The 27520-nt window shown below is 42.4% G+C and overlaps 2 protein-coding genes across 5 annotated transcripts in view; both read left to right on the top strand.

The window, feature by feature from the left end:
• Window positions 1-219: 219 nt before the first annotated feature.
• Window positions 220-12974, top strand: LOC307097611 (D-3-phosphoglycerate dehydrogenase-like; the record flags this gene model as incomplete). Its single annotated transcript, XM_079767705.1, is given in 4 exon segments — window positions 220-963; window positions 967-1261; window positions 1264-1734; window positions 12838-12974. Coding segments are annotated over 4 exon segments (1647 nt in total).
• Window positions 12975-13269: 295 nt separating this feature from the next.
• Window positions 13270-27520, top strand: part of UPF2 (UPF2 regulator of nonsense mediated mRNA decay) — a gene marked incomplete at its 3' end in the record, with an annotated part of 124470 nt that continues 110219 nt past the window's right edge. For all 4 annotated transcript variants that reach the window (XM_079767591.1, XM_079767590.1, XM_079767593.1 and 1 more), the window contains exons 1-3: window positions 13270-13376; window positions 17533-17912; window positions 21519-22298. In XM_079767591.1, coding sequence (XP_079623717.1) covers window positions 17551-17912; window positions 21519-22298 — 1142 coding nt within the window. In that variant the 5' untranslated portion in view covers window positions 13270-13376; window positions 17533-17550. The remainder of the gene's footprint in view (window positions 13377-17532; window positions 17913-21518; window positions 22299-27520) is intronic.

Raw genomic sequence — 27520 nt, 5'->3', positions numbered from 1 at the left:
TTTCTGATTAGGCCCTGTTGATAGGCCCAGAGATGCTGACTGGCATAGAAACTGACCAATCAGAACCAAATCTGGGTGAAATGTGAGGATCCAATGGCTGCTTAGGAGGTGGAGCTTTTGACGCTCACTGGCATAGAAACTGACCAATCAGAACCAAATCTAGGGGCTTAGAGGTATTTCTGTCCAGGGAGAGTGTCAATCCGGAGGCCAGCTTCAGCAATGGCCTTCACAAATCTACAGAAAATGTTCATCAGTGACAGCATGGACCCTTGCTGCCTGAAGATCCTGCAAGATGGAGGGCTGCAGGTGGTGGAGAAGCAGAACCTGAGCAAAGAGGAGCTGATAGCCAAGCTGCAGGACTGTGAAGGCCTTATTGTCCGCTTGGCCACCAAGGTGACCGCCGATATCATCAACGCAGCAGAGAAGCTCCAGGTGGTGGGTGGGGCTGGCACCAGTGTGGACAGCATGGATCTGGAGGCCACCACAAGGAAGGGCATCCTGGTCATGAACACTCCCAATGGGAACAGTCTTAGTGCTGCGGAGCTCACCGGTTGGATGATCATGTGTCTGGCCAGGCAGATTCCCCAGGCAACAGCTTCGATGAAGGATGGCAAATGGGACCGAAAGAAGTTCATGGGAACCGAGTTGAATGGAAAGACCCTGGGAATTCTTGGCCTGGGGAGGATCGGGAGAGAGGTGGCCATCTGGATGCAATCCTTCGGGATGAAGACTGTAGGGTACGACCCCATCATCTCACCAGAGGTCTCAGCCTCCTTTGGCGTTCAGCAGCTGCCCCTGGAGGAGATCTGGCCCCTCTGTGACTTCATCACTGTGCACACCCCTCTCCTGCCCTCCACGACAGGCCTGCTGAACGACAGCACCTTCACCCTGTATAAGAAGGGCGTGTGTGTGGTGAACTGCGCCCATGGAGGGGGCACCCTGCTCCGGGCCCTGCAGTCGGGGTAGTATGCGGGCGCAGCGCTGTTCGCGTTCATGGAGGAGCCGCCTCGGGACCACGCCTTGGTGGACCACGAGAATGTCATCAGCTGCCCCCACCTGGGCGCCAGCACCAAGGAGGCCCAGAGCTGCTGCGGGGAGGAGATCGCTGTCCAGTTTGTGGACATGGTGAAGCGGAGAGCCCTCATGGGAGTCACAAATGCCCAGGCCCTTACCAGCGCCTTCTCTCTGCAAACCAAACCTTGGATCGGTCTGGCAGAAGCTCTGGGGACTCTGATGCGAGCCTGGGCAGGGTCCCCCAAAGGACAGTCCAGGTGGTAACGCAGGGCTTATCCCTGAGGAATGCCGGGAACTGCCTGAGCCCCGCAGTCATTGTCTGCCTCCTCAAAGACTCTTCTAATCATGCGGATGTGAACTTTGTGAACGCCAAGCTGCTGGTGAAGGAGGCCAGCCTCAATGTAACCACCTCCCATAATCGCACTCTGCGAGGAGAGCAAGGATGCGGGGAAGGCTTCCTGAGCGTGGCCCTGGCAAGTGCCCCCTACCAGGCTGTGGGCTTTGTCCAGGGCACCACACCTGTGCTGCAGGCACTCAACGGAGCTGCCTTCAGACCAGAAGTGCCTCTCCACAGGGGTCTGCCCCTGCTCCTGTTCCGGGCTCAGCCCTCCAACCCTGCCATGCTGTCTACCATGATTGGGCTCCTGGCAGAGGCAGGCGTGCAGCTGTTGTCCTACCAGACCTCGGTGGTGTCCGATGGGGAGACCTGGCACGTCATGGGCATCCCTCTCACAATCTGGGACCGCTGGCTCCTAGCCGCTCACCTGCCTGCCTGCCTGATCACACCTAACTGCCTCTGCCTGCTTGCCTGATTGCCCTAACCCCTCTGCCTGCCTGCCTGATCACCCCTAACTGCCCTCCCCTGCCAGCCTGATCTCGCCCCCAACTGCCTCTGCCTGCCTGATCTCGCCCCCTGTGGGATCAGGCCTAAACTGGCAGTTGGACATCCCACAAGGGGTCCCCGATTGGAGAGGGTGCAGGTTGGGCTGAGGGAACCCCACCTCTGTGCACGAATTTCGTGCACGAATTTACTAGGATATAAAAGGCTAAGTGACCTGCTGGTAGGTATGATGCACACTGACCACCAGGGGACAGATACTCAACGCAGGAGCTGCCAAGCGACAGCAACTTTGCAGAGTGCCCTCTTGTACTCTGGGACCCCTCAGGGGATGTTGGACTGCCAGTTTCGGCCTGACCCCTGCAGGCCAGGCCGAGGCACCCCACCTACCGGAGGGACCCTGCTCACTCCACAGATGCCCTTTGAGCCTAGGCACCGCCCCAGGTGCGGCCGGCCGGGGTGGGACCATGGGAGGTTGGCTCCAGGGTGTGTCGGCCTGTCTCGCCCAATCCCACCCTGCCGGCCACCTTCTAATTAATTTCCTTTCAATGTGCACAAATCCGTGCCCCTGGCCTCTAGTTGATATATAATTGACAAATAATATTGTAAGATAATTAAATCCTATGTAATAAAAGGCTAATATGCAAATCGACCAAACGGCAGAACAACCAGTTGCTAGGATGCGCACTGACCACCAGGGGGCACACGCTCAATGCAGGAGCTGCCCCTTGGTGGTCAGTGCGCTCCCACAGGGGGAGTGCTGCTCAGCCAGAAACCCTGAGTGCAGCTCTAAGGATATCCAACTGCCACGGGGAGCAAGCCTAAGCCTTTAGTCAAACATCCCCCGAAGACTCCTGGAATGCAAGAGGGCACAGGCCAGGTTGAGGGACACCCCCCACTCTGAGTGCACAATTTCATGCAGTGGGCCTCTAAATGATAAATAAAATTATAAGCAGCGATGTGACTTTTCACTTTTTATTAACTACAGGCCTGGTGCACGAAATTCATGCATGGGTTGGGTCCCTAGGCCTGGCTGGCGGTCAGGGCTGATTGGGGCCAGGCTGATTGGGGCTGGAGAGGAGGCAACGGTCACCGGGCCGGGTGCGGAAGGAATGGATGCTGGATGCCGACATCGTCAGCACCCCGCCACTATGCAGTTCCCTGCCTCCCCCTCTCCTCCTTCACTCGCCACTGCGCCACCACTGCAGTGGGCTGATCGGGGCTTGCTGGCCAGGGGGAGGGATGGGGCATGGGAGGTTGGGGACCGGAGGGAGCCAGCCTTTGGCCTCCCTGGGAAAGGGGCCACCCATCTCCGGTTCCCCGTCCCAGCTCAGGTGCCGGCAGGGACTGCGGGAGGTTGGCTGGCTTGGGGAGGTTGGCTGTGGGAGCACACTGACCACCAGGGGACAGCTCCTGCATTGAGCGTCTTCCCCCTGGTGGTCAGAGCACGTCATAGCGACCGGTCGTTCCAGTTGCTTAGGCTTTTATATGAATACTAGGGGCCCGGTGCATGAAGATTCGTGCACGGGGGTGAGTCCCTCAGCCCGACCTGCACCCTCTCCAGTCTGGGAGCCCTCAGGAGAGCCCTCTCCAATCCAGGAGTTTCTGTCTGTCTTTGCAATCATATGAGTGAATTGTCTGAGACCCCAACCCAGTTTGGTTTGTTGCTCACAGAATAATAGAGGCATTTTTTTTTTCTTTGCTTCATTGGTGGAGATTTCCTGGAAGTTTTAGGATATCTTCCCTTTAATTTTTCCTAGACACTCTGACTTTACTTATGTCTCTCACCTTTGCTTTCCCTCCACCCCCCACCGCAACAGTAACTTGCTCCAGGCTCACTTTGCTCTAGTGTCTAGGACAGTGGTTGGCAAACTCATTAGTCAACAGAGCCAAATATCAACAGTACAACGATTGAAATTTCTTTTGAGAGCTGAAAACCGACTTCTGCGCATGGGCCACGAAGTTTCAATCACACTGTACGTGCACGCTCACACGTGGTATTTTGTGGAAGAGCCACACTCAAGGGGCCAAAGAGCCGCATGTGGCTTGCGAGCCGCAGTTTGCCAACCACTGGTCTAGGAGATCTGTCTGCCACCAGAACTATGATTCCCAGCATTCCTGGTGCTCCCCGTGCTCTGGCTTCTGCTTCCAGTCCTGGGGCTGCCACCAGAACTACTATCCCCAGAATTCCTGGTGTTCCCGGTGTTCTTGGTTTTCCCTTCCTGCTCTGTCTCTGTCCCACGGCCTCCCACTCTGCCAAGTCCTCTAAGCCGCCAGCTCTCCCTCTCCGCTCTCCGTCTGGTGGCTTGGGGAGGTAAGTTCCCCAAGCCGCTCCACTCTCTGCCAGCTCTCCAGCTCTGCTCTCCACCTGGTGCCTGTGTATGCAAATTAACCTGACATCTTTGCTGGGTTAATTTGCATACTCACTCCTGATTGGCTGGCGAGCATAGCAGAGTTACGGTCAATTTACATGTTTCTCTTTTATTATATAGGATAGATATTCACTTTAAAGTTCATTGTCTTAGCAAAATTTATAATGTTGGAGTAAAAGGTTTCAAGTGCCCTGGTATCACACAAGTGTTAGGACAAAAAAGAAAGGGCTGTTTGAAGCACCATTTATTCAAATTGCAAAGCCATTTAAATTGTGTTTATTATTTCAAAAATGATTTGGTAATAGCTAACACAGCACATACGATGAAATCTGTGTTAAGTGATTTTATTTGAATTACCTCGTTTACTAGCCACAAAACCCTATGAAAAACTACAATCCTTTCTCTTTCTCTAAAATCAACACATATTAAAAAAAAGAGAGACAAACAAAAACACCTAATTGGAGAAACTGGCATATGTAAGCTGGATGGTTTTTCTTTCATTTCATAACACAAACCTCAAGTAGCTTCCAGCATGACCTGGTAACCATTACTATACCTCTCCACTACGTTCACACTCTTCAAGGTGTTTCTTTCACCTTAGTTGCTGACCTTGCCTCCAATTTCACTGAGAAAAATAGGACCAATCAAGAAGGATGTCCTTTATAGTCCCTCCCCCCAACCAAATCTATTAGCCCATCTGTACATGCCCCATCTTCTGTGTCTTCTCTCTTGATATCAGGTAGCAATGCCCCTGCTTCTCTCAAAGGCACTCTTTCCACTTGTCCCTTAGATTCCATTCCTTCTCACTGCCAGAAGTATTTTGCTTCTATATTATCGTTTTTCCTCTCCCCTATGTCATTAATATTCCCTCACTATTGGATCATTCCCATCAGTATACATTCTCTATATCTATCATTAAATAAATGCTAAAAAGATATAAAAGTAAAAGATACAAACAAGACTTCCCTGAGCTCACATTCAACTAGAATTATATTTTTCTGCTGCTCTTCACCTTAAAATTTCTCAGATACCAATCTGTCCCAAAATACTTCACTGAACTGCCTCCTACAAAGTCAATATTGATCCTTATGAGGTTAATCCAATTAGCACTTGTCTGGCAACATTTGAGACAGTTAATCACTTTCTCTTTCCTGAAGGACATCTTTTCTTGGCTTTCATAATACTACTAGAAGTCCGGTGCACGAAATTCGTGCACGGAGGGGGGTTGTCCCTCAGCCCAGCCTGTACCCTCTCCAATCTGGGACCCCTGGAGGGATGTCCGACTGCCCGTTTAGGCCCAATCCCACATCGGGCCTAAACGGGCAGTCGGACATACCTCTCACAATCCAGGACTGCTGGCTCCCAACTGCTTGCCTGCCTGCCTTCCTGATTGCCCCTAACTGCTTCTGCCTGCCAGCCTGATCACCCCCTAACCACTCCGCTGCCAGCCTGGTTGATGCTTAACTGCTCCCCTGCCAGCCTGATTGCCTCCAACTTCCCTCCTCTGCCGGCCTGATCACCCCTAACTGCCCTCTTCTGCAGGGTTGATCACCTCCAACTGCCCTCCCTTGCAAGCCTGGTCCCTCTCAACTGCCCTCCCTTGCAGGCCTGGTCCCTCTCAACTGCCCTCCCTTGCAGGCCGGGTGCCTCCCAACTGCCCTCTCCTGCTGGCCATCTTGTAGTGGCCATCTTGTGTCCACATGGGGGCAGGATCTTTGACCACATGGGGGCAGACATATTGTGTGTTGGAGTGATGGTCAATCTGCATATTACTCTTTTATTAGATAGGATACTCTCGGAGGGGAGGAGGAACCAAGATGGCAGCAAAGTTAAACAACTAATCTGCTGCCTCACACAAGAATTTCAAAAATACAACTAAAACACAAAACGTCTACCACCCAGAACCACGGAAAAGCTGGCTGAGTGGTAGATTTACAACTAAGGAGAGAAAGGAGCACAAACGCTGAAAAGCTGAGTGAGGTACGGAGGCACGAATCGGGCTGGCAGCGGGCGACTGGGCACGTGGCTTTTCTTCAACCCGCAGGGAGACAAGCTCCCGATCATTCTGAAATCCAGTTTTTGGGGACACGCGGGGGACCCAGACACCTACGTGGAGAAGCTGGACTCTCTCTCGGCCATTGGGTCAGAAAGTGAGAGTGACTTTTTTGCAGAGGTGCGCCCAGCAATCATTGTTTACTGCACTGGAGCATGGGATGAGGGGACTTGGAAACGTGGAAAGGCAGAGACGGCTGAAGCCAGCCATCGCCGTTTGCCATGCCCTAGCCTAGTGACACCCTGAGACCCCGCCCCGCCCTGAGACCCTGCCCCGCACATTCTACAAACCCGCCCAGGCTCCACACAGCGGCTTTTGCATATAAATGGCCTGTTCTGTGGCAGCTCAACCAAATTAACTGCAGCTCCAGTCAGACTGCTCCAAAACCGCCCAAGCAAAGGAGGAGAAAACTAGTCCTTGCTGTAGCTCCTGCTGGGGGACACACAGTACACAAGGGTACACTAAGAGTGTCCACCTCAGGTAACTGGGAGGCTGACCCGTTGAACCAATAGGACACCTAGTACACAAAACTACCCTACCAATTCAGGGAAGCAGAGAAAATGAGGAGTCAAGGAAACAGATCACAAACCAAAGAAATGGAGGAGAACAAGCGACTGGACATATAGTTCAAAACCACGGTTATAAGGTTTTTCAAGAATTTCATGGAAAAGGCCGATAAATTTAATGAGACCCTCGAGGATATGAAAAAGGACCAACTAGAAATTAAACATACACTGACTGAAATAAAAAATATTATACAGAGACCCAACAGCAGACTAGAGGATCGCAAGAAATCAACTCAAAGATTTGGAATACAAAGAGGCCAAGGACACTCCTCCAGAGAAGCAAGAAGAGAAGAGAATTCAGAAAGTTGAAGATAGTGTAAGAAGCCTCTGGGACAACTTCAAGCGAACCAACATCAGAATTATGGGGGTGCCAGAAGAAGAGAGAGAGTAAGATGCTGAAAACCTATTTGAAGAAATAATGAATGAAAACTTCCCCCACCTGATGAAAGAAATAGACTTACAAGTCCAGGAAGCACACAGAACCCCAAACAAAAGGAATCCAAAGAGGACCACACCAAGACACATAATTAAAATGCCAAGGGCAAAAGACAAAGAGAGAATCTTACAAGCTGCAAGAGAAGAACAGTTAGTTACCTATAAGGGAGCACCCATACGATTATCAGCTAATTTCTCAACAGAAACTATGCAGGCCAGACGGGAGTGGCAAGAAATATTCAAAGTGATGAATAGCAGGAGCCTACAATCAAGACTACTCTACCCAGCAAAGTTATCATTCAGAATTGAAGGGCAGAAAAGAGCTTCACAGATAAGAAAAAGCTAAAGGAGTTCATCACCACCAAACCAGTATTATATGAAATGCTGAAAGGTATTCTTTAAAAAGAGGAAAAAGAAGAAAAAGATAAAGATAAAAATTATGAACAACAAATACATATCTATCAACAAGTGAATCTAAAAGTCAAGAAAATTAAAAATCTGAGGAACAGAATAAACTGGTGAACATAATAGAATCAGAGGCATAGAATGGGAGTGCATTGACAATTCGCAGGGGGAAAGGGGTGTCTGTGTGAAGAGTACGGGAAGAGACTGGACAAAAATCATACACCAATGGATAAGGACAGCGGGGGGCAGGGGGAGGTAAGGGCAGAGGGGGAGTGGGAACCGGGTGGTGGGGAGATATGGGGGGAAAAAAGGAGAAACAATTGTAATCTGAACAATAAAGATTTATAAAAAAAAAATACTATACTCCAGGTTTTTGCTTTCCTTACTCACGGACATTTTTAGAGACCTAACCTTTCTATTTGTAAGTTTCTCAGGGCTCAGTATTGGATCCTGTTTTCTATTTACATTTTCTTTAGTGATCTCCTTTTTTAAAAAAAATAAATTTTATTGATTTCAGAGAGGAAGAGAGAGGAAAAGAGAAATAGAATTATTGGTTGGCTGCCTCCTGCATGTCTCACACTGGGGATTGAGCCTTCAACCCCGAGCATGTGCCCTAACCTGGAATCCAACCGGGACCTCCTAGTTCATAGGTTGACGCTCAATCACTGAGTCACACCAGTTGGGCGATCTTTTTTTCTTATGGATTTAAATACTAGCTATGTTGATGACGCTCTGATGTCATCTCTAGGCCAAAATTCTCCTCTGATTTCCAACTACCTATTTGATATCTGTAATTGGATAACTGGGACCTTCTAATTCTTCAGGTTTTAGATAAAATTTTGCACCAATAAAGAGGACTTTCGTGATCACCCTGTAATAGCCGCATTCTTCTCTTGCCTGTTCCTCTCCATATTTCCCTGTTTATTTTCTTTGCAGCATTTATTCTGTTTAACTTTTTATTTTATTTTTTAAATTTTGAATAAATAACCTATTTAAACATTTTTTTATTTATTGATTTAGAGAAAGAAGCAAGGAGAGAGAAACATCAATTTGTTGTTCCACTGATTTATGTATTCATTGGTTGATTCTTGTATCGGGGATCAAATCCTCAATCTTGGCATATGGGGACCACGCTCTAATCAACTGAGCTCTCTGGCCAGGGCCATTTAACTTTTTAATTTGCTTATTTAAAAAAAAATAACCCCACAATACCTCACTTGTCTTTTGGTGAAATTAGTAGAAGCTGGTGTTAGTAAACTGATTTTCAATCTTACAATTCCATGAGAAATTTCAATATAGTTTGATAGCTAGTACTATTATGTTTCATATACTTAACATTTACATTTGTTTTAATGTACCCTCAACACTTAGATTTCTTTTTTTTATCCTCACCCGAGAAGTGAGGATATTTATTCCATTGCTTCTTAGAGAGAGTGGAAGGTAGAGAGGAGAGGGAGAGAGAAACATTAATGTGAGAGAGACACATCGATTGGTTTGCCTCCCATAGGTGCACCGAGAGATCAAATCTGCAACTCAGGTATGTGGCCTTGACCAGGAATTTAATCTGAGACCCTCCAGTTCGCAGGTCGACACTCTAACCACTGAGCCATGCCAACCAGGACTACACTTAGATTTCTTATTGAATGGATACAGCTCAGCACATTCATTTCAGAAACTGTTAGTAAGAGACAGAGGTCAAGTTGTTGAAAAATTTCCACCAGAGATATTCCATAAAGAGGTGGCTGCTTGAGAACCAGGTAGGCCCGGCTGGCATGGCTCAGTGGTTGAGCAACGACCTATGAACCAGAAGGTCACAGTTCAATTCCCGGTTAGGGCACATGCCTGGGGTTGAGGGCTTGATCCCCAGTGTGGGGCATGTGGGAGGCAGCCAATCAGTGATTCTCTCTCATCACTGATGTTTCTCTCTCTCTCTCTCCCTTTCTCTCTGAAATCAATAAAAATATATTTAAAAAAAATAGTTTAACCTCATTTAAATTAGCTAAACTCGACACTGGCTTTAAAAACACAGCTAGAATTGTTTATATTAACAACAGACACCCAGCAGAGGACCATATAGTCCATCTCACATAAGGCCCGTTTTTGTTTTTTACACTCAGCGTTTGTCATGCCCTATGATTATAATCCCTTTTCTTGCCATTTGCTTTCTTCTGTGAAGCAGAATTATAACCAGGTTTTAAGTAGAAAATAGTATTACATGAAAGAAAAGTATATGTATATATAGCAGTTTTCGTGTTTATTTTGTTTTGTTTTTTGTTTCTTTCTTTTACATGGTAGAGTTATGTGAATTGAAGCAGGCAAAAAGAATAGGCTTTTTTTTTTTTGGTCTACATGGGTTATGCATATTATGCATATATGCATACAAGGTCTTTGGTTGTTCACTTCCCACCCACCCACCCTCCCCTGCCTTTCCTCTGAGATTCCTCAGTCTGTTCCATGCTTCCATGTCTCTGGATCCACCCTGTTCATCAGTTTATTTTGTTCATTAGATTCTACATATGAGTGAGATCATGTGATATTTGTCTTTCTCTGACTGGCTTATTTCACTTAGCTTATTTCACTCCAGGTCCCTCCATGTTGTCTCAAAGGGTAAGAGATCCAAGAATGGACATTTTGAGAATATTCTCAAATAATGAAATATCTAAACATTTTAAAGCTTAATATAATGTAGTTTCAGAAAATAGTCAAGTTTGAATATTATCAAAATACAAAAATGATGGTTTCTTCAGGGCAGTGTTTCTTCCAGTTACAAATTGCAATGATATGCTACATAATAAGCGTTTTGGTGGTTGGCTTGACATCCTTTCTTTGGAAAAAAAATGATTGGCAGCATTGTCAGTCAATGTAAAAGCCTACATAAAGGCAGTGGAATATAGCAGAAAGAACTTGGGTTTTTAGAGTTAGATTTGAGTATACTACTACTAGATAATATGGTTACTAGTTTTGTGATCTCGAGTAAATTACTTAGTCTTTCTATGATTCAGTTCCTATAAATAGGGATCATAATATTTACTGGATTATTGTGATTATTAGTTAAAATAACATATGTAAAATAACAAATACTCAATAAAAATGCCCTCTTTCAACACCTGATGAAATGCAAAGATTGACTTAATCGAGGATAAGAGGGATTTATTTATCAATCACATGGGGTAAATGTTAAGTTAGTCAGACAAAATGGGGAAAAAAACTTAAAAATGTGGGTGGTGCCTGTATGGTGTGGCTCAGTGGCTGAGCATCCACCCATGCACCAAGAGGTCACCAATTAGATTCCCGGTCAGGGCACATTTCCAGCAGGGATAGGGAGCATGCTGGAGGCAGCCAATCAATGTTGCTGTTTCTCATTGATGTTTCTTTTTTTTTTTAAATATATTTTATTGATTTTTTACAGAGAGGAAGAGAGAGGGATAGAGAGTTAAAAACATCGATGATAGAGAGACATCGATCAGCTGCCTCTTGCACAACCCTTACTGGGGATGTGCCCGCAACCAAGGTACATGCCCTTGACCTGAATTGAACCTGGGACCCCTCAATCCGCAGGCCGACGCTCTATCCACTGAGCCAAACCGGCCTCGGCCTCATTGATGTTTCTATCTCTCCCTCCCTCTCCTTTCCCCTCTCTCTAAATATATAAAATCCATAAAAATATATTTAAAATCTGGGTAGCTATCACCAGTGTTTGGGGACAGTTCTCTCTTAGTTACCAATGGTACTGACAGCAGTATTTGTTTTTCTCTTTTATTCCCCTTTCAATGATTAACCTATTAGTAGTGTTTTGAAGAAAAAAACACTAAAACTTAAATATGCACAGGAAGCATCAACATTCAGTTTGGGAGGCAATTTGCTAAGAATAAATGGGAAGTAAAACACTACAGAGAGGCAAATGGGCAGAAGCTGAATAAGTGGAAAACTACACTTGCCTCAAATATAGCAGCTCATTTTGTGGGACTGGAAACCGGGTGGGCCCCGCACTCAAGCAAGAATCAACCAAGGACTTGTATGCATGCATATGAGCAAAACCAATGGACACAGACAGCAGTGGGAGGTGAGGGCTTGTGCTTGGGGGAGGGGATGGAGGGGAGAGGTCAATGGGGGGGGGGGGGGAAAGGAGACTCATGTAATACTTTAAACAATAAAGAATTAAAAAAAAAAAAAAAGAATCGAGACCAGTTTTGCACCTTGGTTTCTTTGGCTCCTGACTAGCCAAAGCCGACCGACTGTACGAACACCTAGCCAGATCATGTTGGCAGACCTTCGCACTGTTTCAATAAAAATCGGAGGCCAGATGCACAAAGTTAGTAATTTAAGAGAGAGTAAGTTGTGTGGATAAAATGATACCTATTTTAAAGAGTCGACTTGGGTTCGCATTTGGAAGTAATGACAAGACTATTTAAAAACAACACACCAATGACTTAATTCAATTAACCAAGGGAAGTCATTCCATTGTAATTTTTAACATTTGTTTGCTAGAACCCGGTACTTTCTAAAGCCTGTACGGAGCCCAGCCGGCGTGGTTCAGCGTGGACCCATGAACCAGAAGGTCCAGAAGGTCACGGTTCTATTCCAGGTCAGGGCACATACCAGGTTGCAGGCTCCATCCCGCGTGGGGCTTGCAGGAGGCAGCTGATCAGTGATTCTCTCTCATCGTTAATGTTTCTCTCTTTCTCTTCCTCGGCCTTCCTCTCTGAAATCAATAAAAGTATATATATATATATTTTAAAAAAACCTGTATGGAAAGAGCCTTGATTTTTCACGCTGAGGTGTTTCTATGTCGAACACCTAAAACTGCTCCTATAAATTTCCCCACGGGACTTTCGTACTTTCTCAGGTCACTCTAAAATCTAGACCCATGCCTAACCAACTCCTACCTTCCTCACCAGCTATATTCTTTAGCTCCTCCAGGTTCCAGTTTTCTAAATCTTCACCCTCATTCCTCGAATTAGTACAATCAAACTTTCCCTTCTCAGACCTCTTCCTTGTATTAACTCCAGGAAACTCCCACGAGAATCACGTGGCCAAACGTGTCCTTCTCGGCGCTCCGTAGTTCTCCTACTGTTCCACGCCCTTACTTACCTCCTGTTAGCCCCGCCCCGCCCCGCCCATTCTCGCTTCCCCTCCCTCTCCCCTCTCCCACAGGCCTGCGCTTGCGCATCTCCGATACAGGCGCCTTCCCTTTCCTGGCGACCAATCCACTTCCTGCCTCCGGCTCTCGGAACACTCCGCCCCTCAGCTGGGGCCCTGGCTCGAGGTGCTGGTTGTGGCTGTCCTATTGACTGCCTGTCTAAAAAAAATTTTCTCCTCTCATCAAGGGGACAATTCGAACGAGCCACTAAGTGTGGGGCACTTATCTGAGCCTTTTGCTCGCTATCTGCCACCTCGTAGCTAAGCTAAGGGCAGCGGTACGCTGGAGGATGGGCGATCGGAACTGTGTTCGATCTGGCAATTTAGGGGAGAGCTTCTTCCTTTCCACCTCTCTCCGCCCCGCCCCCACTCACAGCTTGTCCGCGCTGGTGAGTGGCGGGCGGGCAGGCGGGAGGGCCGGCGGGCGGAGGGAGGAGGGGGAGCTGAGGGAAGGCGGGCCCTCGGCTGCGAGATAGGTGGGGGGAAGGGAGGGGAGAGCCCGAGCTGGAGTTAGTGCTGGGAAACCCGGGGCTAATGTTGACAACAGGCTCGAGGTGAGTCCCGGAGAACCCCCTTCCCCTCCGCTCCAACGACCGGGGAGGAGCGGGTCTGAGGAGCACCGGCCTGGACTCCTACTCCCTGTGGTACCCAAGAGGCGACTCCTCACCCCAGCGCTCCGGGGGCGGCAAGCAGGAGACGGACCGCGGCTCCGGCGTCGTCCTCCTCAGACCTCTTTCTCGGAGGCGCCCACCGACGCCGGAGCCCCTGACCCGGGGCAGGCATGAGGGGCGCCTGCCCCACATGCCGGGGCTGGGCCTCGCGGCTGGAGGCGGGGAGCTTGCTGTGTCGGGGTGAAGGTGTTTTGGGGGTGTGGAGTCGAGCGGGGGAGGTTGGGGAAAGCTCTTGAGGAGCCGGGAGGGAGACGAGGGCGAGGAAGTGGGGAGGGTGCTTGTGTGGGAGGATGTGGAGCGGGGAGACCAGCCGGAGAGTTTCGGTCTTCGGTGTGGGGGACCGTGGGGTGTGAAGTTAGGGTTGGGGCAAGGGTGGTAGTCGAAGGTGACCGTGGATGCCCACAGGAAGGGAACTGGCGGCGGGGAAGCGTGGTAGGTGTGGGGACGGGGCGAGCACAGGGGTTTGTGGGAGAGGCGTGTTTTTAGGGGAAGGGGTAGGGGTGTGTTTGGGAATGGTGGGCGTAGATGATCTGGTTTGCCTCTTTGTCGTCTGGTAAGCTGGTGCATCTTCACTTTGCCTTCATCCCGTGGCTCCTGGTACTCTCGTTAGTCCTGTTGGAGGAGGAGATGATCCCAGGATGTCTGGTTTCCAGGTTGGCCAAGCAGAGCCAGCGGATAGGCTTGAGGGTGCACACTGGACCGGACCTTCAGCCCTTTTTGTTTTAGGACTTGCACACAGTGATGCTTCAGACCAAAGTGAAACTCACCCTTCTCATCTATCATGGTTTGCAGGTGTTTATAACAATTGTACAGCTGGTCAGGAGAACCATTTTTTGAACACCGGTGACATTTGTAAAAACTTTTGAGTCTTTTATTATACTAAGGATGGTCTTTACTTCAAAGACTGGTACATTATGCCCCTTTGCTGTTAACCCCCTTAGAACATTTGAATAACAGAATTAAAAGGTAAACAGCATTCTCTTACTCTGGAGTGTTTTCAGAGCAGTCTGATTGTGATTTCATACAGAGTCCATATGGTATTTTTAAAAGGCAAACACCCCTTCTCGGCACTCTGTCCCCCAGTGCACTGCGATGGTACCTGCTTTACTAGTGAAGTAGTTTTACTTTCTTTTGGAAGTTCAGAATATATTTAGAAAACCAAATAAAACATAAAGCCCAAGGGCCAAGACACTATTTTGGGAGCTAGAAAGGTGGTTTTAAAGTATGGGTTTCTTTTAGGGACCGTATGAATGTAATTGTAGTCAGTAAAATAACTGTAAGAGCTAATTATATTCTAATTAAAAGATTGCTAATTTTTACCTATTATTTCGAGATAGATTTTATTTAAAGTTCTAGTTTTTACCTGAAATACTTTTTGAAACACTTTAGATGAAATATTTGACTCTTTATTGAACATGGATTTATTAAAATAATTTAAAAGAAGTTTAGCATTTCATTAACTAACTTAATGCTCAGTTTTTTTTTTAATTGGCATAATACAAGCACACTGATCTACATTATATCGTTTGTATATTTATTTTATTTGGCTTTTTAAATCTTAGAGTCAGGGTATATAGTGCAAAAGAGCACTGGACAGTGAGACTTGACCCAACCAGCAAACTAGTTGTGTAATCTTGGGCATGTCACTCTTCTGTTGCCACCTCAATGTAAAAATTGAGAACTGGAATAAATGAAAATCTAGTAGTCCTAACTCTAAAAATCTCTCATAATGAACTTTAGTGTTCTGTGTGAGAGAATATAAATATTTATTAATGCCTCCTTTATGTTAGAAGTTTAAGAGCTCTGTAAGAAAGGTAGCAATATCTCCATTTTATTAATAAATAGATTCAGAAGTTGTCCAGATTGCAGAGTTGGGATGCACACTTAAAGTTTTCCTGACTTCAAAGCCAATGTTATTTTTTTACATGTTCCATTGATACCTTTACATGAACCTTTAGATTTTTGTCATATTTTTTTGTTCACTGAAATTTAGTTCCAAGTATATACTTGGAGTATATGTTTGTAATATAAGGATAAAATGATACAAAGAAGATACCAGTACCAAGACTTAATGGTCTTATTTAGAGTCTGTTTTAGTATGCTCTAGAACAGTATCTAATTTATGAATGCTTACTACAGTTTGGTGTAGTAGGCACTTAAAATTTTATTTAAAAAAATGAAAACTGTAGAGAGTCACAAACATTTGGGAGACTTTGTTGAGCTAATAAATGGTAATCCTTTATCCTGTATGAATTTGTCAGATTTCAAGTGAATTTTTTAATGTTTCAAGTTTATTTGGTATCTAATTTTATCTTAGAAAATGAGACATTAATTGTAAATTTATTTATTTTATTCCTTGTATTGCTGAAATGTGGTTTGTTGATGCTTAATATCAAAATACAAATTCTTTGTAAACATTTTTTACGCATAATGATGAATATCATAAATAAGATTGTATTGGTACCTTAAGAATTAACTTGCCCAGGAACTATTAAGGTAGAATCTGCCAAAATTTAAAAACATAATGTAAAAACTGCTTAATCATTATCAGGGACTCTTTCTACTCTGAGATACATAATTCTGTGATTTTTCTTAATATCTATCATGAAGTCTTCCAACTCATCATTTAGTACTCTCAAGGTTCTTAATAACTTTGGTTCAGAATATGGGTTCATCAGATTCCATCTCTGTCACCAGCTATAGGGGCCTTGGTCAGGTTACTTGGTCAAGTCTCGGTTTACGCATTTATAAAATAGGGAAAATAATACCCACCTCATAAAGATTTCAGTATTAAACGAGATAAAGTATATGTTTACTATGGACCAGTGAGTGGTAGCTATTAGTATTACCTCTTTGAAAAGTTTGCTTGCTTTAGGGTATAATATTTTCACATTAAAGATGGGTTTTTAATTGAGGCGGTATAAGAATTGATAACTATACTTTCCAGATAACATAAATGTTAACACGGTCTTGCCACATGTGTAAGTTATGCTCTTTCATATTGCAATGATTGCTTAAATAGGATTAACGTGGAGGAAAGTAAGAATAAAAGAGAAAAAAGGGAAGGAAGAGGTGTCAGAAAAGGTACAGAATGACATGTGCCTTCAAAAATTACTCAAGTGCTTCTGCTGGCCTGGGTTGTCTTTCTGTGATAACATTTTATTCAAGTGCTGAAATAAATGCTTTGTGTGTTAGTAAGTAATAAAATACTTACTATTGCAAATGTTTTGTTTGATAATCTAGTTTTTATTGCTTTAATTTAAAGCCTATATTTGAAAATATTTAAGAATACTGTGTAAGTCTTTAGTTTTTAATAAAGAACTAGGAAGTTAAATAGAAAATGTTTTGATTTTCTCATACAACTTGCACATGATTTAGGAGTTAAAACATGGAGCAATGTCCATAAAAATTACATTCTAAGTAGAGACATTTATTTTTAGAAATGAGTTTGACTATTGTTAATGAAGAGATTAAAAGTCTAGTCTAATTTGAGATAGTTGACAGTTTTTGAATTTGAAAGTTTCACAAGGTTAGAAGAATGAGGTAACATTTGTGAGTCTTCTATTTTGTCAGTTGATTTGTAGGGGGCAAGAACTCATTTCTGCTCCAATTTAAATTAGTGTCACTAGGGTCTCTTAAAGGATATGAAATGTTGGGGTTAATACTGATTCAAAATGTTGTCTGATACATTACTAAAATATTAATGATTAAATGATATGTTATTTTGCAGTTGATAATGATTGAATTAGGGTGCTGAGTATATGGAAGGAAGCTCCTTATATTGAGTTCTCTACTTTTGTTTCTGTTTGAGTTTTTTGTTAATAAAAAAGTACTTAGACATAGGCATAACTAATAATGATAGAGTGTGGAAAGCGACCAATAAATTATTTTATCACAGAAATAGTATTCATTTTGCATGCGTTTATTTAATCTCTCACAATTGCCAAATTGCATTAATATGTTCTGCTTAAAACAATGGTGTCATATTGCTAAAAAAAGTCACTGCATCTACAATACTGACATTCTTTTACTCTTACAGATTGTCCTGGGTAACATAATGCCAGCTGAGCGTAAAAAGCCGGCAAGTATGGAAGAAAAAGAATCTTTGCTAAACAACAAGGAAAAAGATTGTGGTGAAAGGCGGCCAGTGAGCAGCAGGGAGAAACCAAAAGACGAGATCAAGCTCCCTGCCAAGAAAGAGGTTATTAAGGTCCCTGAAGATAAAAAGAAGAAACTGGAAGAAGATAAGAGAAAAAAAGAAGACAAGGAACGCAAGAAAAAAGAAGAAGAAAAGGTAAAGGCAGAAGAGGAATTAAAGAAAAAAGAGGAAGAAGAAAAAAAGAAACATGAAGAGGAAGAGAGAAAGAAGCAGGAAGAGCAGGCAAAACGACAGCAAGAGGAAGAAGCTGCCCAGTTGAAGTAAGAACATTATTTTAATGATTGATGTGAGAAATGGGAAGATGGAAATATTTGGAAAAAGTGATTATTTGAAATGAAACTTGGGAGTGCAGTTCTTTAAGAGTTGGGAATATCTTGTATATTCTGTTAGTTTCACTGACTAGAGGCATGCCTATGGTGCTTTAATTCTTTGAATTAAACAGTAGTCTTTAATGTGTATTTTTTGAGATAGAGGGTAATCTGAATTAATTTTTTTTTAAAGTTTCAATTTTTTATGGTACATTCTCTTTTTAAGTTGAAAAATCTTTAGTTCTTAATGGCTGCTATTTGTTGAGTTCTTACTATGTGCTAGGCACTAGGAAGTGTATCTGTAATATACTTAAGACAGTCCTAATGAAGTTTTATGATCCTTATATTACAGATTAATAAAAGTTAAAGAGGTTAAGTAACTTGCCCGAGGTCATAGTAAACAGTGGTGCACTGGGATTTGAACCTTTGTCCTTAAGTATAATTCTATAATGCCACCCATTCTTACCTTTATCTAAATTTATTTTTAACCTTGTAAATCTATGCAAATAATATAGTAAATGGTGAAAAAGGAGGTAGTCTTCATAGGAAGACTACTAGGATGAAGCGCAAATGACAGTTATTGAATGGCAGGAGCTCTTCTCTTTACATATATAGCTGTTTGCAAACATGAGTTGTTATGGATCTCTGGAGTAGCTCAGCCATCTATTTCTTACAAAAGCTTTAGTACAGTACCTCTATTTTTTTTTAAAAAAAGATTTTTATTGATTTTTAGAGAGAGGAAGGGAGAGAGAAATATTGTTGTGAGAGCATTGATTGGCTGCCTCCTGCCTGCCCCCTACCTGGGATGGAGCCCACAACCTGAGCATGTGCCCTGATCAGGAATCAAACCGGCAACCTTTCAGTGCATGGGACCTCGGCCAATCAACTGAGCTACACTTGCCAGGGCAGTACTTATATTTTTAATGAGGAATTGACCCTTAAGTCTGGAAGGCAATAGTAATGTATTCTAGGTTTGGAATATTCAGAACCATGATTCTTGAGAGTTTCTTGCCTTTTTTATTTTTTTTTAAACAAATTCTTTAAAAATATTTTTTTATTGATTTTAGAGAGAGGAAGGGAGAGGGAGCGAGAGATAGAAATCATTAATGATGAGAGAGAATCATCAATAGGCTGTCTCCTGCATGCCATCTACTGGGGATTGAGCCCGCAATTTAGGCATGTGCCTTAATCTCCTGGTTCATGGATCCACGCTCAACCACTGATCCACACCGGTGGCGCTTCTTGCTTATTTTATATTTTCCTTTTCTTTAAAAATTCCCAAAGCTATTTAATTTCACTGTAACTTTTGTTCCCTCTCCCCTCAAATACAAAGAGCTTAAAATAACAACCAAAAACCCAACTTTGTTTTTGGAAAAATTCAACCATATGCAAAAGTAGAATGGAATAATGAACCAATACTCCCTCCCCAGCACCCCAATCTGTGCAGCACCAATAATTATGTACTCCCTCCCCCCCCCCCCCCCGTAGTATTTTTTGTTTGTTTGTTTGTTTGTTAATCCTCTCTGGAGGATTTTTTTTCCATTGACTTTAGAGAGAGTGGAAGGGAAAAGAAAGGGGGAGAGAGGAGAAACATCGATGTGAGAGAGCCACATCAATAGGTTGCCTCCCACACATGCTTCAACCAGGGTGGGGAACCTACAACCCAGATACATGCCCTTGACTGTCCTTGACTGGAACTGAACCTGTGACCCTTGGGTTTGAGGGTCAGTGCTCTAACCACTTAACCCACCGGCCAGGGTTCCCCTGGAGTATTTTAAAAGATCACATTATTTTATCTGTACATATTTCATTATATATCTTAAAGTATTTTTAATGCTGATGAAAATTCAGTTACTTAATGCAAATATATGCTGCACTCCTGCTCAAGTTATAGTTTCTTTAAGTATACTCATTATTAATCCTGTGTTTGTGTGTGGCTGGGAGACTTCCAAGAAATGTTCACTTATCCCTGTTCCCAGTGATGGATGCAACTTTTGTTAACATTGTGGCTTGTAGTGGGAAAAAAAAATCAGAACTACAGGTAGCTCAAGGATAGTTATCTCAGGAAGATGAAAATCTACTTTTTAAGGAATAAGTATCTAAAAGTTATGTATTTTGGTATCTTAGAAACCTCAAAGTCAGATTATCCCCACTCTTCCACTCCTGCCTGAGCTATTTTACTATTTCTGCAATTTAAACACGTTTCATCTTTTTAGTAGAAATATAGGTAGATTTGTTTTTAACTATTCTTTTCAGGATACACTGAGTTTGTAGGGCTTTTACCATATAGTTTTCTTCTAGTTCCTTTCCAAATTTTTAAAGTTACACTTGAATTTTAAGACCCAATTGTAGCAAGGTACTTAATTAAAGGTTTGGTTAATGCTTAAGTACGGAAAAATGGTACTTAATGTCTCAAAACATTTTTAATGTATTTTTTTGGTTAATTCTCACCCAAGGATATTTTTTCCACAGAGAGTGGAAGGGAGGGAGGGGGTAAAAGGGAGGAGAGAGAGAGAGAGAGAAGAGAAGAGACAGAGAGAGAGGCAGACATTGATGTGATGAGAGAGACATCGATTGGTTGCCTCCTGCACACGCCCCAACTGGGGCTGGGGATTGAGAATCTGCAATCCAGGTATGTGTCCTTGACTGGGAACTGAACCTGAGACTCTTTGGTGCACAGACGAATGCTCTGACCACTGAGAAACACCAGCGAGGGCAGTTTTAGGTTTTTTATCCTTACCAAGCATATTATTTTATACTAGAGGCTTGGTGCACAAAATTTGTGCACAGGTAGGCTCCCTAGGTCTGGCCGGTGATCAGGGCACAAGGGGCCTTCCTTACCCCAGCTACCGGCTGCCAGCCAGGTCCTGCCTTCATTCCGTGCCATCCCCTGGTGGTCAGTGCATGTTAGAGCGAGCGGTTGAACTCCCAGTCGGTCAAACTCCCAAGGAGACAATTTGCATATTAGCCTTTTATTATATTCTAGAGGCCCAGTGCAGAAAATTGGTGCACTAATAGGGTCCCTAGTGGCTGCCGGCTGCCGGCTGGGGCCTCCCTCCCTTCCCCGGCTGCCTGCCACTGCCACTGCTGACGGGCCTTCCTCCTTTTCCCAGGCCAGCCCCGCCCCCTGGTCGAACTCCTGGACTACCTCCCATTCGAGGGGACAATTTGCATACTATGTTTTTATAATAGAGGAGGATTTTTCATATTAAGCATCATGTGTTTTATCTGTTTATTTTTTTCAGCTTTATTGAGGTATAAATGCCAAATAAAAGTGCTTTATCCATTTAGCTTACCAGTTGGCAGACTGATTTTTAATTTAGTTATTTAAAACATCTCCTCTACCATATATGGTATTATCAGTACAGAGTTCTTATTATCTTAAGTCATTAATAAAATGTCTTAAAAATAGTGAAAGGGCCTTTTGCATTTTTTGTTCTTATAAGATTGTGATGCTTATGTGATTACTTTTTCATTGACTTTCACCTTTATGGGTTTTGGCAGTGATGCTTTGAAGTAAATAGGGTATTTTACTTGTTTGCTTTTTTTTTTATATAGAGAGAAAGAGGAATCTCTTCAGCTTCATCAGGAAGCATGGGAACGACATCAGTTAAGAAAGGAACTTCGTAGCAAAAACCAAAATGCTCCGGACAACCGACCAGAGGAAAATTTCTTTAGCCGACTAGACTCAAGTTTGAAGAAAAATACCGCTTTTGTCAAGAAACTAAAAACTATTACGGAACAACAGAGAGACTCCTTGTCCCATGATTTTAGTGGCCTAAATTTAAGTAAATACATTGCAGAAGCTGTAGCTTCTATTGTGGAAGCAAAGCTAAAAATATCTGATGTGAATTGTGCTGTGCACTTATGCTCTCTGTTTCACCAGCGCTATGTCGACTTTGCTCCATCACTTCTGCAGGTTTGGAAAAAACATTTTGAAGCAAGGAAAGAAGAGAAAACACCTAACATTACCAAATTAAGAACTGATTTACGTTTTATTGCGGAATTGACAATAGTTGGGATTTTCACTGACAAGGAAGGTCTTTCTTTAATCTATGAACAGCTTAAAAATATTATTAATGCTGATCGGGAATCACATACTCATGTTTCTGTGGTGATTAGTTTTTGTCGACATTGTGGAGATGATATTGCTGGACTTATACCAAGGAAAGTAAAGAGTGCTGCAGAGAAGTTTAATTTGACTTTTCCTCCTAGTGAGATAATTAGTCCAGAGAAACAACAACCTTTCCAGAATCTTTTAAAAGAATACTTTACATCTTTGACCAAACATCTGAAAAGGGACCACAGGGAGCTACAGAATACTGAGAGACAAAACAGGTGATTTTCAAATGTTTCTCAGAATTGAGAATTTATTTTGGAGCTCATACTTAAAAATGTTTAAAGTCTTCATGCCTCTGAAAGAACTTGTGGAAAAGGGCTCATTGCAGGTGATTTCTTAACATTCCAGGAAACTTCCAAAGTGTAACAATTTAAGTACTCATGTTAAATGTGAGTCTATTCATAGATTTTGAGTCTGATTTTAAAAGAAAGCTGGCAAGCATATCGTGATTTTTACTTTGGATTTGTTTTCTTCTTGTGATTTAAAAACTCACTGTTGAGGGATAAATTTTCTTTTTTTTCTATCACTTTAACTTAACTGCTATTCTTTTTCTGTGTGTTTAACTATTCCCACTCTTTGCTCTCATTGTTTTGTATTTTAATTTATTGATATCACTATTGATACTTGCTCTTTTTTAAAAAATGGGTTGTTCATTATCGGTGGTATTTTAGATCAGAAATTTAGAAAATAGTGTACCGAATTCACTATGAAAAAAATTTAAAATACAACAATGTGAATTGCATTTATAGAAGTCTTTCTTCTAACGATATCCATTTATAATTCTAGAGAAATGATGTATGTACATATGGTAATTAGTGAAGACACCTGATTTAGGTGCCACCTTTGTTTTTACAAGATATTATAGACTACTATGTAACATCTGTACCTAAGAGCCCTCAACAAACTACAAGTTAATAGTAGTAGTTGATTGGCTTTAGTTCAGTTTCTACAGATGGTGGATTTGGAGGAGGACTGAGGGGGTACAGAAAGGAGGCAATAGCAATAGCTTTTGGCTGAATACTTTGCAACTGTTTAACGTTTATGGTTGAAAGTGTGAAATTGCTATTGATCATGAAATAATATGGGGAGTACATGTTTCTATTTCCTTAAGACTGCAGTTGGGAAGGACAGACTCATTTAAGTAGTTACCAATAGAAAGTGAATGATTTAACCAGAAGAGAAGGCTAATATTGTTCATGCCAATAGTACAGTTAGGTCAGGGTCAAGATAGGTGCAGAGGCTATATGGGTAAACCTTTCGGTGGTTGATGGTTACTCAGAGGTGAGAATTTAAGATGGCAGTGGTGGTCCTCAATGTTTCTTAAAATTAAAATTAATACTTGTTCTGTGGTTTGAGTAGTGAGGACTGTTTTAAACTTTGAAGGGGCAACCAGAATGTATTTACATAGTTAGTAATGAGTTAAAAAGGAAAACAGTGGTCCTTTATTAATAAATCTCACATATTTAAGGTTTCTTAATTATGGTTTACATAGTGTTTTGTCTTTTTTTCATATTTTTCCTTTTCACATATGTTCTACCTAATACATCACAACTGATTTTCTAAGTATGCTTTTATTTTTATTGGCTACTTTAAGGATTCTATGTGTTTGCTTTTGATTGGCCTCTCAGAAGCATAGAGGCTAGAGAGATTCTACAATGACTTAACTTAATCACCCTTCCAGTGTAGCAATCCATTTTACAGGTTATGTCACACAAATTTTTTCTCTAAAAACCTCTCCAAGGTGATTAGTGCTCTGAGCCATTCCAATATTGGACACATGTATTGGCTAGAAATTCAAGCTGAAATTTAACTCCCCATAAAATGGTTCCCTTTAACTTACTACTTTTTTCTAGTACAGATGGAATAAAGCTACTCAAACAGGGGCCATGACCTGTTTACCTGTTCACAGTGACTTAAGTACAGAAACTGAGACTAAGCATTGAGACATTTTAATAGCAATTTTCCATTGTCTTGCTATTGTTATTGTATTTTATAAGTGTCTGTAAGGACTGGAAAAAAGTTATTCCTTTATCACAGTTTGAGAAGCACAGACTTCTTATTCAGATATTACTCAGACTATCAAATACAGGATGGGCCAAAAGTAGGTACAAAGTTGTGAGTATGGGAAACACAGACTTTATTCTTGTATTATCATTTATTAATTATTGTATTATTTTCCATATGAACAACTGTAAACCTACTTTTGTCCCACCCTGTCTTTGCAAACTGCTCAGATGTTTCCCTTTCATGTTCTTTAGGCTAAATACCTCTGGTTCCTTCAGTTTGCTCCATGATTTTCAGATACTTCACTGTTCTAGGACATTTGTTTTGGATGCATTGTTTTTTTGCCTAGGACCTACAATTCCATTAGTTTTGTAGCTGCCTTGTCATACTTTGGACTTTTTGTTAGGCTTATATACATCTAAAGCCTACTTTCTTTTTATTTTTTAAATATATTTTTTATTGATTTCAGAGAGGAAGGGAGAGAGAGAGAGAGAGAGAGAGGGAGAGAGAGAGAGAGAGAGAGACAGAGACACACACACACATCAGTGGTGAGAGAGAATCATTGATCGGCTGCCTCTTGCACGCCCCCTACTGGGGATCAAGCTGGAAACCCAGGCATGTGCCCTGAGTTGGAGTTGAACTGTGACCTCTGGTTCATAGGTCAACGCTCAACCACTGGCTGGGCTAAAGCCTACTTTCTTAAATGAACTGTTGCCAAGCCATTTCTTCATCTTGAGCTAGTGAAATAATTTTTTAAACCTAATTTCAGACTTATCTCTTGTAAACTTTATTTAGATGTTTTTGGCATAGCATTTTAACCTAATGATAATTTTGAACATTGATTATATGTGTATTGTTAAGTGTACTTATCCACTGGTCACTTGCAGTTTGATAAGCAGACCTGTTTTTTCATTATTCAAGTCACCATGGGAATTTTATACAGCAGGATATAGTAGTGCTAAAGAGCACAGTTTTGTGGCTTTTCTCCAGAAACTTTCACACATTTAAATACAGAACCATTAATCTGTTAGAGGAGGTTATTTATTTAGTGTAAATTGATCTTAGCAGTGTAATAATCATTTTGTCATGGGAGATTGTCCACTTAGATGTAATAGTTTGGGGGATGTGAGAATCTTAATCACAATATGGAAAATAATTGGCATTTGGCTTAATAAATAACTTATGCTTTAGGATATCTTCACTTTGAGCAGCCTCTCGTAAAGTGATTTAAATACCTGACTGAGCAAAGAAGACTTGAAGAATGGATTAGTGCAGAGTCCCTACTTGGTCTAATGTTAGTCTCCTTACTTCTAAGAGGGCATATTACAGTGTACTGTTAAAATGACCAGTTTCCAACATTTTCTCCCTCCTAATCATTATCTAGTAGGTGTTTTGAGGTTTTTCTATATCATGGGAATAAATTATGGGCAGTAGTTTCCCCCAGTATGGTTTCTCTTAAGCATGATAATGCTAGTAATCTAAGTGGATATTTAAGACTCATATACAGTTAAATTATTTTAAGCCTTTATTCAATGTCTGATAATGATGGTTTAAAAAAATCAAATATACAATTTGCAGTCTATAAATCCCAAGTGCTCTTCGTCATTTTAAGTAGCTTGGGAGATGGCAGTAACATGTACTCCCCATATTATTTCATTCTTAGGTTGTGAAGTCTTAGTCTATGCTCATTAAAGTCAATATTTAATTTTTGTTCAACCAGTTAAAAAAAGAGTAAAAACATCTCTGATATTTTCTTAAAGACATTAATGAATGATTGAAAGCCAGTACAGTAACTGAATGAGACTCACTGAGTCCCAGCTGTTCTTTTCTCATGTTATCTGGGCTGATAACATAGGTATTAGAAAGCTAGTTCTGTTTGTAAGCCCCTGAGGGATTTAGATATTAGCAATCGATACAGCTGACCCTAGGGTTGGGTGAATTCTATTAAATTTAAGTTCATAAGCTTTTTGTACTTAAAACAATATTTTTAAAAATACATTTTGGTTAAATGATCTGGAGAGTAATATTTACACATTTAAAAACATAATCTAGTAATATTTTCCAATTTAGAGTTAATAGCTTTACTTCTTGGTAGATTTTGTATTATATTCAATGCTCTATACTTAAGATATACTTTGTACTTTGAGATATTATTCTCATAGAAGCAATATGACCTAATATAACTTAATGTTAATTGTGTAACAGAATTGTTTCTTGCAGTATAGTGAAATGTCAGAATTTTTGCCTGAATAATTTTGAAGTGTCTTAATTCCTTTTTCCCTCCTAATTGATGGGAATGGTGGCAAGTTTCTCTATTCAATACTGGTGAATTACAACCTTCATAATTGCAAACAGAGTTCAGCATCAGTAAGTGATTTGTGTTAAAGTTTATTAAAAAAAAGAAATGAAGGTAGGATGTAGGCTTTCCCTCCATTGTTAATAAAATCAGGAGGTTTTTTTTTTTTTTATTAATGCAAATTAAAGAGACATTACTAATGCTGAAACTTAAAAACACATTGACCTTAAATTAAATAGTGTTACCTTTCACTTTCCTTCCAGGTAAGTTGTACCTTACCTTTACAGGTAGATTGTTCGATAAACTGCGTAGTATTTAAGCACTATTAAGATGTTATGTCATTGTGCTTTATTAGACTCAGGGGCTTTAACAATTTTGTAACTGCTTTAAAATTGTTACCTCCTTGTAGATATTCTCTTGATTTTGATTCAGTGACTTTGACATTGTTGTTTAAAAATATTAGATTGTCCTGGCTGGTGTGGCTCGGTTGGAGCATTGTCCCATACACAAAGGCTTGATTCCCGGTCAAGGCACATGCCCAGGTTGTGGGTTCGATCCCTGGTTGAGATGTGGACAGGAGGCAACTGATCAATCTCTCTCTCTCTGACCCCCAACCCTCATTCGTCTCTCTCAAATCAATAAAAATGTGTCCTCAGGTGAGAACTTAAAAATCCTATATAATAAAATCCTAATATGCAAATCAACCGAACGGTGGAACGACCGGTCGCTATGATGTGCACTGACCACCAGGGGGCAGACGCTCAATGCAGGAGCTGCCCCCTGGTGGTCAGTGCGCTCCCACAGGGGGAGCACCGCTCAACCAGAAGCCAGGCTCTCGGCTGGCGAGCGCAGAGGCAGTGGTGGGAGCCTGTCCTGCCTCTGCGGCAGTGCTAAGGACCCCTCGGGGAATGTCCACCTGCCGGCTTAGGCCCACTCCTAAGCTGGCAGGTGGACATCCCCCAGGGGTCCTGGACTGTGAGAGGGTGTAGGCTGGGCTGAGGTACCCCCCACCACAGTGCACGAATGTTGTGCACCGGGGGCTATATACTAGAGGCCCAGTGCATGAAAATTCATGCACTGGAGAGGGGTCCCTCAGCCTGGCCTGCCCCCTCTCACTGTCCAGGAGCCCTCAGGGGCGGA

The sequence above is a fragment of the Cnephaeus nilssonii genome (assembly GCF_951640355.1).
Source record: "Cnephaeus nilssonii genome assembly, chromosome: 4".
Taxonomy (NCBI): domain Eukaryota; kingdom Metazoa; phylum Chordata; class Mammalia; order Chiroptera; family Vespertilionidae; genus Cnephaeus; species Cnephaeus nilssonii.
Note: the sequence above shows the minus strand (reverse complement) of the source record. Positions and strands in the feature narration are given on the sequence as shown.